General features: G+C 44.3%; 1 protein-coding gene across 1 annotated transcript in view; it reads left to right on the top strand.

The window, feature by feature from the left end:
* The window catches only part of LOC139385823 (metabotropic glutamate receptor 5-like), a 138552-nt gene that overhangs the window by 119517 nt on the left and 4035 nt on the right, over positions 1-15000 (top strand). The window contains exons 11-13 of the mRNA XM_071131070.1: positions 8299-8416; positions 8617-8803; positions 14116-14274. Coding sequence (XP_070987171.1) covers positions 8299-8416; positions 8617-8803; positions 14116-14274 — 464 coding nt within the window. The remainder of the gene's footprint in view (positions 1-8298; positions 8417-8616; positions 8804-14115; positions 14275-15000) is intronic.

Here is a 15000-nt window from a genome sequence, read left to right as displayed (position 1 = left end):
CCTGGAGGTGACAGCATTCCCTCTCCCTTCTGCCCCCCTAGGCACAACTATGACAACATAACCAACAAAAACAGTCACAACTCCTGCAATGGAAATAGTCTGGGTAGCCATTTGATTAGGTGTTCAGGAGTCATGGCTTGGGGGTAGAAGCTGTTTAGAAGACTCTTGGACCTAGACTTGGCACTCTGGTACCGCTTGCCGTGCTGTTGCAGAAAGAACAGTCTATGACTAGGGTGGCTGGAGTCTTTTTTTGGGCCTTCCTCTGACACCGCCTGGTATAGAGGTCCTGGATGGTAGGGAGCTTAGCCCCAGTGATGTACTGGGCCGTACGCACTACCCTCTGTAGTGCCTTGCAGTCTGAGGCTGAGCAGTTGCCATACCAGGAAGTGATGCAAACAGTCAGGAAGCTCTCGCTGGTGCAGCTTTAGAACCTTTTGAGGATCTGAGGACCCATGCAAAACTTTACAGTCTCCTGAGGAAGAATAGATTTTGTGTGCTTGGACCATGTTAGTTTGTTGGTGATGTGGACACCAAGGATCTTGAAGCTCTCAACCTGCTCCACTGCAGCCCTGTCGATGAGAATTGGGGCTCTGTCCTCTTTTCCCTGGAGTCCACAATCATCTCCTTTGTCTTGATCACGTTGAGGGAGAGGTTGTTGTCCTGGCACCACACGACCAGGTCTCTGACCTCCTCCCTATAGGCTGTCTCGTCGTTGTCGGTGATCAGGCCTACCATTGTTGTGTCATCTGCAAACTTAATGATGGTGTTGGAGTCGTGCCTGGCCATGCAGTCATGAGTGAACAGGGAGTACAGGAGGGGAATGAGCACGCACCCCTGAGGGGCCCCTGTGTCTAGGATCAACGTGGAGAGTACAGGATGTGTTGTTACCTATCCTTACTGCCTGGGGGCGGCCCGTCAGGAAGTCTAGGATCCAGTTGCAGAGGGAGGTGTTTAGTCCCAGGGTCCTTAGCTTATTGATGAGCTTTGAGGGCAATATGGTGTTGAATGCTTAGCTGTAGTCAATGAATAGCATTCTCGCATAGGTTTTCCATTTTTCCAGGTGGGAAAGTGCAGTGTGGTGTGAAATAGAGATAATCTGTGGATCTGTTAAGGTGTGCAAATTGGAGTGGGTCCAGGGTTTCTGGGATAATGGTGTTGATGTGAGCCATGACCAGCCTTTCAAAGCACTTCATGGCTACAGACGTGAGTGATACGGGTTGGTAGTCATTTAGGCAGGTTACCTTAGTGTTCTTGGGCACTATATGGTGGTCTGCTTAAAACATGTTGGTATTACAGACTCGGACAGGGAGAGGTTGAAAATCTCAGTGAAGACACTTGCCAATTGGTCAGCGCATGCTCGCAGTACACTTCCTGGTAATCCGTCTGGCCCTGCGGCCTGAATGTTGACCTGTTTAAAGGTCCTACTCACATTGGCTGCAGAGAGAGCGATCACACAGTCTTCCAGAACATCTGGTGCTCTCATGCATGCTTCAGTGCCATTTGCCTCAACACTTTTCCTGTTTGAAGGTTCGTTGGAGGGCATAGCGGGATTTCTTATAAGGTTCCGTGTTAGAGTCCCGCTCCTTGAAAGCGGCAGCTTTTGCCTTTAGCTCAGTGCGGATGTTGCCTGTAATCCTTCTGGTTGGGGTATGTACGTACTGTCACTGTCGGGATGACGCCATCGATGCACTTATTGATGAAGCCAATGACTGATGTAGTGTACTCCTCAATGCCATCGGAGGAACCCCCAAACATATTCCAGACTGTGCAAGCAGAATAGTCCTATAGCTTAGCATTTGCTTAATCTGACCACTTTTTTTTATAGATCGAGTCACTGGTGCTTCCTGCTTTAACTTTTGCTTGTTAGCAGGAATCAGGAGGATAGAATTATGGTCAAAATTGCCAAATGGAGGGTGAAGGAGAGCTTTGTATGCGTCTCTGTGTGTGGAGTAAAGCTGGTCCAGAGTGTTTTTTCCTTTGGTTGCACATTTAACATGCTGATAGAAATTTGGTAAAACGGATTTAAGTTTCCCTGCATTAAAGTCCCTGGCCAGTCGGAGTGCTGCCTCTGGGTGAACGTTTTCTTGTTTGCTTATGGCGGAATACAGCTCACTCAATTCTGTCTTAGTGTGAGCCTCTGACTGTGGTTTTATGTGAACAGCCACGAAAAATACAGATGAAAACTCTCTAGAGGTTATCATAAGATATTCTACCTCAGGTGAGTAATAGCTCGAGACTTCCTTAGATATCGTGCACCAGCTGTTATTTACATAAATACATAGCCCACAGCCTCTTGTCTTACCAGATGCAGCTGTTCTATCCTGCCGGTACAGCGTGTAACCAACCAGCTGTATGTTGATAGTGTCGTCGTTCAGCCACGACTGTTGGTAGTTTAATCTTGCGCATAGGTCATCTATTTAATTCTCCAAAGATTGCATTTTTGCTAGCAGAATGGAAGGAAGTGGGGGTTTATTCGATTGCCTACGAATTCTCAGAAAGCAGCACGCCCTTTGACCCCTTTTTCACCGCTTCCTCTTCACGCAAATTACAGGGATTTGGGCCTGTTCCCGAGAAAGCAGTATATAATTTGCGTCGGGCTCGTCAGACTCATTAAAGTCAAAAAAGAATTCTACCAGTCCATGGTAAGTTATCGCAGTCCTGATGTCCAGAAGTTATTTTCGGTCATAAGAGACGGTAGCGGCAACATTATCTACAAAATATAATAATATTTACAAACAACGCAAATAAACAAAAAAAAAAACAATCGGTTGGGAACACGTAAAACGCCTGCCCTCTTCTCCGGCGCCATTATTCCCTATCAAATCTAAAAATTTCAAACAGAAAACCGAAGAAAATGAACAACAATGATAAATAGTTTTATGAAGAATGTAAAAACCTAAGAGAGAAATTGGGGAAACCTATCCAACCAAAAACACAGAGACCCAGAAAGCCTGAGTTTACTCCTTCACATTGATGAATTACTGAAACAATACAGAATTACACTACGGAAAAAGAAGGAACAGTGCATCAGAAATCAGCTCAATGTAATTGAAGAATCCATAGACTCTAAACACTTCTGTGAAAATTGGAAAACACTAAACACATAACAACACAAAGAGTTATCTATCCAAAATGGACATGTATGGGTAAACCACTTCCCCAATCTATTCAGCCCAAAAACAAAGAATAAACAGCAAAAACATACACATGATCAAATACAAATCTTAGAGTCAACTATTAAAGACTACCAGGACACACTGGATTCTCCAATTACAGTGACTGAACTACAGGACAAAATACAAACCCTCCAGCCCCAAAAGTCCTGTGGTGTTAATGGTATCCTCAATGAAATGATAAAATATGCAGACAACAATTTCCAATTGGCTATACTAAAACTCTTTAACATCATTCTTAGCTCTGGAATCTTCCCCAATATTTGGAACCAAGGACTGATCACACCAATCCACAAAAGTGGAGAGAAATTTGACCCCAATAACTACCGGGGGATATGCGTCAACAGCAATGCTGGGAAAATACTCTGCATTATCATTAACAGCAGACTCTGTGAAAACAATGTACTGAACAAATGTGAAATTGGCTTTTTACCGAATTACCACACGACGGACCACGTATTCACCCTTCACACCCAAATTGACAAACAAACAAAACCAAAACAAAGGCAAAGTCTTCTCATGCTTTGTTGATTTAAAAAAAGTCTTTGACTCAATTTGGCTTGAGTGTCTGCTATAACAATTGATGGAAAGTGGTGTGGGGAAAAACATACAACATTTAAAATCCATGTACACAAACAGTGTGCGTTTAAAATGGGCAAAAAACACTAATTTCTTTCCACAGGGCCATGGGGTGAGACAGGGATGCAGCCCCACCCTCTTCAACATATATATCAATGAATTTACGAGGGCACTAGAACAGTCTGCAGCACCTGGCCTCACCCTACTAGAATCTGAAGTAAAATGTATGCTGTTTGCTGATGATCTGGTGCTTCTGTCACCATCCATGGAGGGCCTAGAGCGGCACTTAGATCTTCTACACAGATTCTGTCAGACCTGGGCCCTGACAGTAAATCTCCGTAAGACCAAAATAATGGTGTTCCAAAAAAGGTCCAGTCACCAGGACCACAAATAAAAAATCCATCAAGTCACCATTCAAGGCTGTTCTTTCACAACAAACGATACATACCTCAGGCTAAACATCAGCGCCACAGGTAACTTCCACAAAGCTGTGAACGATCTGAGAGACAAGGCAAGAAGGGCCTTTTATACCATCTAAAGGAACATAAAATTCAACATACCAATTAGGATCTGGCTAAAAATACTTGAATCAGTTACAACCTTTCTGGTTGTGAGGTCTGGGGTCCACTCACCAGCCAATAATTCACAAAATGGGACAAACACCAAATTGAGACTCTGCATGAAGAATTTTGCTAAAATATCCTCCATGTACAACGTAGAACACCAAATAATGCACGCAGGCAGAATTAGGCCGATACCCGCCAATTATCAAAATTCTACAATCACCTAAAATGAAGCGATACCCAAACCTTCCATAACAAAGCCATCACCTACAGAAAGATGAATCTGGAGAAGAGTCCCCTAAGCAAGCTGGTCCTGGGGCTCTGTTCACAAACACAAACAGACCCCACAGAGCCCCAGGACAGCAACACATTTAGACCAAACCAAATCATGAGAAAACAAAAGGATAATTACTTGACACATTGGAAAGAATTAACAAAAAAACTTAGCAAAGTAGAATGCTATTTGGCCCTAAACACAGTGTACACATTGACAGAATACCTGACCACTGCGACTGACCCAAACCTAAGGAAAGCTTTGACTATGTACAGACTCAGTGAGCATAGTCTTGCTATTGAGAAAGGCCGCCGTAGGCAGACCTGGCTCTTAAGAGAATACAGACTATCTGCACACTGCCCACAAAATGAGGTGGAAGCTGAGCTGCACTTCCTAACCTCCTGCCAAATGTATGACCATATTAGAGACACATATTTCCGTCAGATTACACAGATCCACAAAGAATTTGAAAACAAACCCAATTTTTCTAAACTCTCATATCTACTGGGTGAAATACCACAGTGTGCCATCACAGCAGCAAGATTTGTGACCTGTTGCCGTAAGAAAAGGGCAACCAGTGAAGAACAAACACCATTGTTAATACAACCCATATTTATGTTTATTTATTTTCCCTTTTGTAGTTTAACTATTTGCACATCATTACAACACTGTATAGAGACATAATATTACATTTGAAATGTATTTATTCTTTTGGAACTGTGTAATGTTTACTGTTAATTGTTATTGCTTTTTTCACTTTTTGTTCATTATCTTCTTCAGGTATTCCCAAACTGGGGTACGCGATGTCGTCGGGGGTACGCCAAATAAAAACATCATTCACATTTTTTTAAATTAAATATATATAAAAAATACAAATAAATGTTTTTTTTCTCACCTGAGTATCCTCATTTCACTGCCAAAAATAAAGCATCTAGTGTTCAGCTAAATAACAACACAATGTCAAATAAATAACATCCAATCACATTAACTGTTACTCTCTCGCAGGAATTACACAAAAGTTCGTATGTAGCCAAACGTAGCTGCTGCTCGTGTTGGTGTCTGTACTGATGGTGCAAAAGCCATGACAGGGAGACATAGTGGAGTGGTAACGCGTGTGCAAGCAGTTGCTCCAGACACCACTTGGGTACACTGCAGCATCCACCTAGAGGCTCTTGCTGCCAAAGGAATGCCTGACAGCATGAAAGACGTTTTGGACACTACAGTGAAAATGGTTAACTTTGTTAAAGCAAGGCCCCTGAACTCTCATGTATTTTCTGCACTACGCAATGATATGGGCAGCGACCATACCTTTTATAACATACTGGTTATGCTGGTTATCAAGGGGCAAAGTATTTTTTAATTGAGAGATGAGCTTAAAGTTTTCTTTACTGACCATCATTTTCACTTGTCTGACCGCTTATAAGGATGACGAGTTTCTCACACGACTGGCCTATCTGGGTGATGTTTTTTCTCGCCTGAATGAACTGAATCTAGGATTACAGGGACTCTATATTCAATGTTCGGGACAAAATGTAAGCCATGATTAAGAAGTTGGAGCTCTTCTCTCTCTGCATTAACAAGGACAACACACAGGTCTTTCCGTCATTGTGTGATTTTTTGTGTGTGCAAATGAACTCAAGCTTACGGACAATGTCAATGACATAGAGAAGCTCCTGAGTGAGTTGGGTGCTCAATTACACAGGTTCTTTCCCAAAACGGATGACACAATCAACTGGATTCATTATCCCTTTCATGCCCTGCCTCCACTCCACTTACCCATATCTGAAAAAGAGATTGCGAAATTGTCGAAATTGCAACAAGCGGTTCTGTAAAAATGGAATTGAATCAGAAGCCACTGCCAGATTTCTGGATTGGGTTGCGCTCAGAGTTTCTTGCCTTGGCAAATCATGCTGTTAAGACACTGATGCCCTTTGCAACCACGTATCTATGTGAGAGTGGATTCTCGGCCCTCACTAGCATGAAAACTAAATACAGGCACAGACTGTGTGGAAAATGATTTAAGACTGAGTCTCTCTCCAATACAACCCAACATTGCAGAGTTATGTGCAGCCTTTCAAGCACACCCTTCTCATTAACCTGTGGTGAGTTATTCATCATTTTCAATGAAAAAATATGTTTTTATATGTAAGATGGTTAAATAAAGAGCAAAATGATTGATTACTGTTATATTATTATTTGTGCCCTGGTCCTATGAGAGCTCTTTGTCACTTCCCACGAGCCGGGTTGAGACAACAACTCTCACGATACATGTTTAATAAATGTATCGTATAGTGTGTGTGTGGCAGGTTTAAAATGATGGCAAAAAACAACATTTGAGAGTGCCCTGACCCTGGTGCTAGATGGGGTACAGCTGGAGGTTGAATGTTTGAAGGGGTACGGGACTATAAAAAGTTTGGGAACCACTGCTCTACTTCACTTGCTTTGGCAATCTAAATATATGTTTCCCATGCCAATTAAGCCCTTAAATTAGAATTTAAATTAGGGGGGGGGGGGGGGGAGAGAGAGAGAGAGAAAGAGAGAGAGAGAGAGAGACAGAGAAAGAGAGAATACTGCTCCAGACCCTGAGGCGATAGTTAGTCTGTGTGAATGTGAACAGCAAGGTCTCTGTTAAATCAATAGAAAGATTAAAAAGCACACTGCACTCAGATCAGATCATACAGCGAGAGAGAAGTCCGAACCCCACTGGAGGTGGAGAGAGAGAGAGAGGCCTCAATACAAAGTTCCTGAGCGACTGTAAAGTTGAGTTCAATTCAAGTTTTGTAAACAGTGTCTCCACAAACAGTGTCTCCACAATAACTGTTTCTTCTCTTAAAGGTACCTGTACTCCCATTCAGCAAATAAACTGTTATTGCCTCTAAACTGAACTACTTCACTGATTAATTTAACATTATAGACTGTGTTAAAGGTAGAGCCGTTAATGACTTCATCTATTTTAACGGCAGTGTGGCGGTGGTGTTCTGTCTGGTTTGCCGTCTCCGGTGTTCTGTCTGGTTTGCCGTCTCCGGTGTTCTGTCTGGTTTGCCGTCTCTGGTGTTCTGTCTCGGACCCGCTGGGTCCGGGAGGTATTTCCAGCGAGCATTACGCCAGCTAATTAGAACTGTCCCTTTAATTAATGAGACTTATCTCACAGCCCAGGAGGGGTGGGGGAACAGAGGGAGAGAGAGAGAAAAGGAGGGAGAGTGTCACGTTTGTCATAAGGAGTAGACCAAGATGCAGCGTGGTATGTTTCCATCCTTTATTTTGGAAATGAAAACTTCAAAGAACAAAACAACAACCGAACCGTGCCGCTAGACTAGCGCTCACAGGCAACACTACATAGACAAGATCCCACAAAGCACAATGGGAAAATGGCTACCTAAATATGATCCCCAATCAGAGACAACGATAAACAGCTGCCTCTGATTGGGAACCATATCAGGCCAACATAGATATACAATTCCCCTAGATAACCCACCCTAAATCACACCCCGACCCAACCAACATAGAGAATAAACAGCTCTCTATGGTCAGGGCGTGACAGAGAGAGAGGAGGGCACACGAGACAGAGAAGGTGAGAAAAAAGGAGGGATAACTAAATCCAGAGAAAAAGAGAGAGAAATAAAGTAAGAAAAACTGAAAACTTATGAATACTGTTTCTTTTTAACCTCTCACTATCTCTTTCTCTCTCCATCTCCCCCACACCCCCCAGGCTGTGACCCTATCCCAGTGGAGTACCTGCGTTGGGGGGACCCAGAGCCCATTGCTGCTGTGGCATTTGCTTGTTTGGGACTCTGTGCCACATTCTTCGTCACCTCCGTCTTCATCAGGTAACAACGTATGGATTTTAACATAATACATGTCAATGTCATATTCAAACGTTTGTTTGGGAGAATATGCACGGAGTAAAACCCAGGGGATAACACGTTGAAGGGATTCCACTTGTTTTTCCACTTGTTTTCAACATGTCATTTTAACTGTAACTTAGGATATTTGTTACAAGGTTATATAACAAACTGTGTGGGTGTAGGTTCCGGGACACTCCGGTGGTGAAGTCGTCCAGCAGAGAGCTTTGTTACATCATCCTGGCTGGGATCTGTCTGGGCTATCTCTGTACCTTCAGTCTCATCGCCAAGCCCCACGCTGCACACTGCTACCTACAGAGACTGGGCATAGGCCTGTCCCCTGCCATGAGCTACTCTGCCCTGGTCACCAAGGTACATCATCAAGCCCCTCTTTACCTTGATTCTTTCACCTACCATGTCCTTGTACATCCAGACGTAAGGATATCACAAACAGACTGTGTTTGAAGTCATTATTACAGATTTCCCCTTCTCTCCCAGTATGAAGTCTATTCATTCATTCATTCTCTCTGACGTGTTTGTTGTTGCAGACTAACAGTATAGCCCGTATCCTGGCTGTGTTGTTGTTGTTGCAGACTAACAGTATAGCCCGTATCCTGGCTGTGTTGTTGTTGTTGCAGACTAACCGTATAGCCCATATCCTGGCTGTGTTGTTGTTGTTGCAGACTAACCGTATAGCCCATATCCTGGCTGTGTTGTTGTTGTTGCAGACTAACCGTATAGCCCGTATCCTGGCTGTGTTGTTGTTGTTGCAGACTAACCGTATAGCCCGTATCCTGGCTGTGTTGTTGTTGTTGCAGACTAACAGTATAGCCCGTATCCTGGCTGTGTTGTTGTTGTTGTTGCAGACTAACAGTATAGCTCGTATCCTGGCTGTGTTGTTGTTGTTGCAGACTAACAGTATAGCCCGTATCCTGGCTGTGTTGTTGTTGTTGCAGACTAACAGTATAGCTCGTATCCTGGTTGTGTTGTTGTTGCAGACTAACCGTATAGCCCGTATCCTGGCTGTGTTGTTGTTGTTGCAGACTAACAGTATAGCCCGTATCCTGGCTGTGTTGTTGTTGTTGCAGACTAACAGTATAGCTCGTATCCTGGCTGTGTTGTTGTTGTTGCAGACTAACAGTATAGCCCGTATCCTGGCTGTGTTGTTGTTGCAGACTAACAGTATAGCCCGTATCCTGGCTGTGTTGTTGTTGTTGCAGACTAACAGTATAGCCCGTATCCTGGCTGTGTTGTTGTTGTTGCAGACTAACCGTATAGCCCGTATCCTGGCTGTGTTGTTGTTGTTGTTGCAGACTAACAGTATAGCCCGTATCCTGGCTGTGTTGTTGTTGCAGACTAACAGTATAGCCCGTATCCTGGCTGTGTTGTTGTTGCAGACTAACAGTATAGCCCGTATCCTGGCTGTGTTGTTGTTGCAGACTAACAGTATAGCCCGTATCCTGGCTGTGTTGTTGTTGTTGCAGACTAACAGTATAGCTCGTATCCTGGCTGTGTTGTTGTTGCAGACTAACAGTATAGCCCTTATCCTGGCTGTGTTGTTGTTGTTGCAGACTAACAGTATAGCCCGTATCCTGGCTGTGTTGTTGTTGCAGACTAACAGTATAGCCCGTATCCTGGCTGTGTTGTTGTTGTTGTTGCAGACTAACAGTATAGCCCGTATCCTGGCTGTGTTGTTGTTGTTGCAGACTAACCGTATAGCCCGTATCCTGGCTGTGTTGTTGTTGTTGCAGACTAACAGTATAGCCCGTATCCTGGCTGTGTTGTTGTTGTTGTTGCAGACTAACAGTATAGCCCGTATCCTGGTTGTGTTGTTGTTGCAGACTAACAGTATAGCCCGTATCCTGGCTGTGTTGTTGTTGTTGTTGCAGACTAACCGTATAGCCCGTATCCTGGCTGTGTTGTTGTTGTTGTTGCAGACTAACAGTATAGCCCGTATCCTGGCTGTGTTGTTGTTGCAGACTAACCGTATAGCTCGTATCCTGGCTGTGTTGTTGTTGTTGTTGCAGACTAACAGTATAGCCCGTATCCTGGTTGTGTTGTTGTTGTTGCAGACTAACAGTATAGCCCGTATCCTGGTTGTGTTGTTGTTGTTGCAGACTAACAGTATAGCCCGTATCCTGGCTGTGTTGTTGTTGTTGCAGACTAACAGTATAGCTCGTATCCTGGCTGTGTTGTTGTTGTTGTTGCAGACTAACAGTATAGCCCGTATCCTGGCTGTGTTGTTGTTGTTGCAGACTAACAGTATAGCCCGTATCCTGGCTGTGTTGTTGTTGTTGCAGACTAACAGTATAGCTTGTATCCTGGCTGTGTTGTTGTTGTTGTTGCAGACTAACAGTATAGCTCGTATCCTGGCTGTGTTGTTGTTGTTGCAGACTAACAGTATAGCCCGTATCCTGGCTGTGTTGTTGTTGTTGCAGACTAACAGTATAGCTCGTATCCTGGTTGTGTTGTTGTTGCAGACTAACCGTATATCCCGTATCCTGGCTGTGTTGTTGTTGTTGCAGACAAACAGTATAGCCCGTATCCTGGCTGTGTTGTTGTTGTTGCAGACTAACAGTATAGCTCGTATCCTGGCTGTGTTGTTGTTGTTGCAGACTAACAGTATAGCCCGTATCCTGGCTGTGTTGTTGTTGTTGCAGACTAACAGTATAGCCCGTATCCTGGCTGTGTTGTTGTTGTTGCAGACTAACAGTATAGCCCGTATCCTGGCTGTGTTGTTGTTGTTGCAGACTAACCGTATAGCCCGTATCCTGGCTGTGTTGTTGTTGTTGTTTCAGACTAACAGTATAGCCCGTATCCTGGCTGTGTTGTTGTTGCAGACTAACAGTATAGCCCGTATCCTGGCTGTGTTGTTGTTGCAGACTAACAGTATAGCCCGTATCCTGGCTGTGTTGTTGTTGTTGCAGACTAACAGTATAGCCCGTATCCTGGCTGTGTTGTTGTTGTTGCAGACTAACAGTATAGCCCGTATCCTGGCTGTGTTGTTGTTGTTGTTGCAGACTAACAGTATAGCCCGTATCCTGGCTGTGTTGTTGTTGTTGCAGACTAACCGTATAGCCCGTATCCTGGCTGTGTTGTTGTTGTTGCAGACTAACAGTATAGCCCGTATCCTGGCTGTGTTGTTGTTGTTGTTGCAGACTAACAGTATAGCCCGTATCCTGGTTGTGTTGTTGTTGCAGACTAACAGTATAGCCCGTATCCTGGCTGTGTTGTTGTTGTTGTTGCAGACTAACCGTATAGCCCGTATCCTGGCTGTGTTGTTGTTGTTGTTGCAGACTAACCGTATAGCCCGTATCCTGGCTGTGTTGTTGTTGTTGTTGCAGACTAACAGTATAGCCCGTATCCTGGCTGTGTTGTTGTTGCAGACTAACCGTATAGCCCGTATCCTGGTTGTGTTGTTGTTGTTGCAGACTAACAGTATAGCCCGTATCCTGGTTGTGTTGTTGTTGTTGCAGACTAACAGTATAGCCCGTATCCTGGCTGTGTTGTTGTTGTTGCAGACTAACAGTATAGCTCGTATCCTGGCTGTGTTGTTGTTGTTGTTGCAGACTAACAGTATAGCCCGTATCCTGGCTGTGTTGTTGTTGTTGCAGACTAACAGTATAGCCCGTATCCTGGCTGTGTTGTTGTTGTTGCAGACTAACAGTATAGCTTGTATCCTGGCTGTGTTGTTGTTGTTGTTGCAGACTAACAGTATAGCTCGTATCCTGGCTGTGTTGTTGTTGTTGTTGCAGACTAACAGTATAGCTCGTATCCTGGCTGTGTTGTTGTTGTTGCAGACTAACAGTATAGCCCGTATCCTGGCTGTGTTGTTGTTGTTGCAGACTAACAGTATAGCCCGTATCCTGGCTGTGTTGTTGTTGTTGCAGACTAACAGTATAGCCCGTATCCTGGCTGTGTTGTTGTTGTTGCAGACTAACAGTATAGCCCGTATCCTGGCTGTGTTGTTGTTGTTGCAGACTAACAGTATAGCCCGTATCCTGGCTGTGTTGTTGTTGCAGACTAACAGTAATGCCCGTATCCTGGCTGTGTTGTTGTTGTTGTTGCAGACTAACAGTATAGCCCGTATCCTGGCTGTGTTGTTGTTGCAGACTAACCGTATAGCCCGTATCCTGGTTGTGTTGTTGTTGTTGCAGACTAACAGTATAGCCCGTATCCTGGTTGTGTTGTTGTTCTTGCAGACTAACAGTATAGCCCGTATCCTGGCTGTGTTGTTGTTGTTGCAGACTAACAGTATAGCTCGTATCCTGGCTGTGTTGTTGTTGTTGTTGCAGACTAACAGTATAGCCCGTATCCTGGCTGTGTTGTTGTTGTTGCAGACTAACAGTATAGCCCGTATCCTGGCTGTGTTGTTGTTGTTGCAGACTAACAGTATAGCTTGTATCCTGGCTGTGTTGTTGTTGTTGTTGCAGACTAACAGTATAGCTCGTATCCTGGCTGTGTTGTTGTTGTTGTTGCAGACTAACAGTATAGCTCGTATCCTGGCTGTGTTGTTGTTGTTGCAGACTAACAGTATAGCCCGTATCCTGGCTGTGTTGTTGTTGTTGCAGACTAACAGTATAGCCCGTATCCTGGCTGTGTTGTTGTTGTTGCAGACTAACAGTATAGCCCGTATCCTGGCTGTGTTGTTGTTGTTGCAGACTAACAGTATAGCCCGTATCCTGGCTGTGTTGTTGTTGTTGCAGACTAACAGTATAGCCCGTATCCTGGCTGTGTTGTTGTTGCAGACTAACAGTAATGCCCGTATCCTGGCTGTGTTGTTGTTGCAGACTAACAGTATAGCCCGTATCCTGGCTGTGTTGTTGTTGTTGCAGACTAACAGTATAGCCCGTATCCTGGCTGTGTTGTTGTTGTTGCAGACTAACAGTATAGCTCGTATCCTGGCTGTGTTGTTGTTGTTGTTGCAGACTAACAGTATAGCCCGTATCCTGGCTGTGTTGTTGTTGTTGCAGACTAACAGTATAGCCCGTATCCTGGCTGTGTTGTTGTTGTTGCAGACTAACAGTATAGCTTGTATCCTGGCTGTGTTGTTGTTGTTGTTGCAGACTAACAGTATAGCTCGTATCCTGGCTGTGTTGTTGTTGTTGTTGCAGACTAACAGTATAGCTCGTATCCTGGCTGTGTTGTTGTTGTTGCAGACTAACAGTATAGCCCGTATCCTGGCTGTGTTGTTGTTGTTGCAGACTAACAGTATAGCCCGTATCCTGGCTGTGTTGTTGTTGTTGCAGACTAACAGTATAGCCCGTATCCTGGCTGTGTTGTTGTTGTTGCAGACTAACAGTATAGCCCGTATCCTGGCTGTGTTGTTGTTGTTGCAGACTAACAGTATAGCCCGTATCCTGGCTGTGTTGTTGTTGCAGACTAACAGTAATGCCCGTATCCTGGCTGTGTTGTTGTTGCAGACTAACAGTATAGCCCGTATCCTGGCTGTGTTGTTGTTGTTGCAGACTAACAGTATAGCCCGTATCCTGGCTGTGTTGTTGTTGTTGCAGACTAACAGTATAGCTCGTATCCTGGCTGTGTTGTTGTTGCAGACTAACAGTATAGCCCGTATCCTGGCTGTGTTGTTGTTGCAGACTAACAGTATAGCTCGTATCCTGGCTGTGTTGTTGTTGTTGCAGACTAACAGTATAGCCCGTATCCTGGCTGTGTTGTTGTTGCAGACTAACCGTATAGCCCGTATCCTGGCTGGCAGTAAGAAGAAGATCTGTACTAGGAAGCCCAGGTTCATGTCTGCATGCGCCCAGCTCATCATCGCCTCTCTACTCATCCTGCTGCAACTGGGCATCATAGTAGCTCTCTTCCTCATGGAGCCCCCACAGGTAGGCTGTGCCCACTGGGTGTATGTGTGTGTGTGTGTGTGTGTCAGCGAGGAATGGCAGGGATTTGTCAGCCTAAGGGTCTGAGACTGCCTCTTTAATATTTAAGTGAATGATACATTTACTTGCTGAACTGGCTGAAGTGAAAACCCTGGTGCCAACATGGTCTCAGTTGTGGAGGCACTTTCTTTTATTGTCTTGATTTTTTAAAATTATTATTCTATTTTTTATGGCCTTTTTCACCCCCAATTTCGTGATATCTATTTGGTAGTTATAATCTTGTCTCATTGCTGCAACTCCCGTACGGACTCAGGAAAGGCGAAGGTCGAGAGATGTCATTGGTCACATACACGTGGTTAGCAGATGTTATTGGTCACATACACGTGGTTAGCAGATGTTATTGGTCACATACACGTGGTTAGCAGATGTTATTGGTCACATACACGTGGTTAGCAGATGTTATTGGTCACATACACGTGGTTAGCAGATGTTATTGGTCACATACACGTGGTTAACAGATGTTATTGGTCACATACACGTGGTTAGCAGATGTTATTGGTCACATACACATGGTTAGCAGATGTTATTGGTCACATACACGTGGTTAGCAGATGTTATTGGTCACATACACGTGGTTAGCAGATGTTATTGGTCACATACACGTGGTTAGCAGATGTTATTGGTCACATACACATGGTTAGCAGATGTTATTGGTCACATACACATGGT

This window comes from Oncorhynchus clarkii, chromosome 27, assembly GCF_045791955.1.
Source record: "Oncorhynchus clarkii lewisi isolate Uvic-CL-2024 chromosome 27, UVic_Ocla_1.0, whole genome shotgun sequence".
Taxonomy (NCBI): Eukaryota; Metazoa; Chordata; class Actinopteri; order Salmoniformes; family Salmonidae; genus Oncorhynchus; species Oncorhynchus clarkii.
Note: the sequence above shows the minus strand (reverse complement) of the source record. Positions and strands in the feature narration are given on the sequence as shown.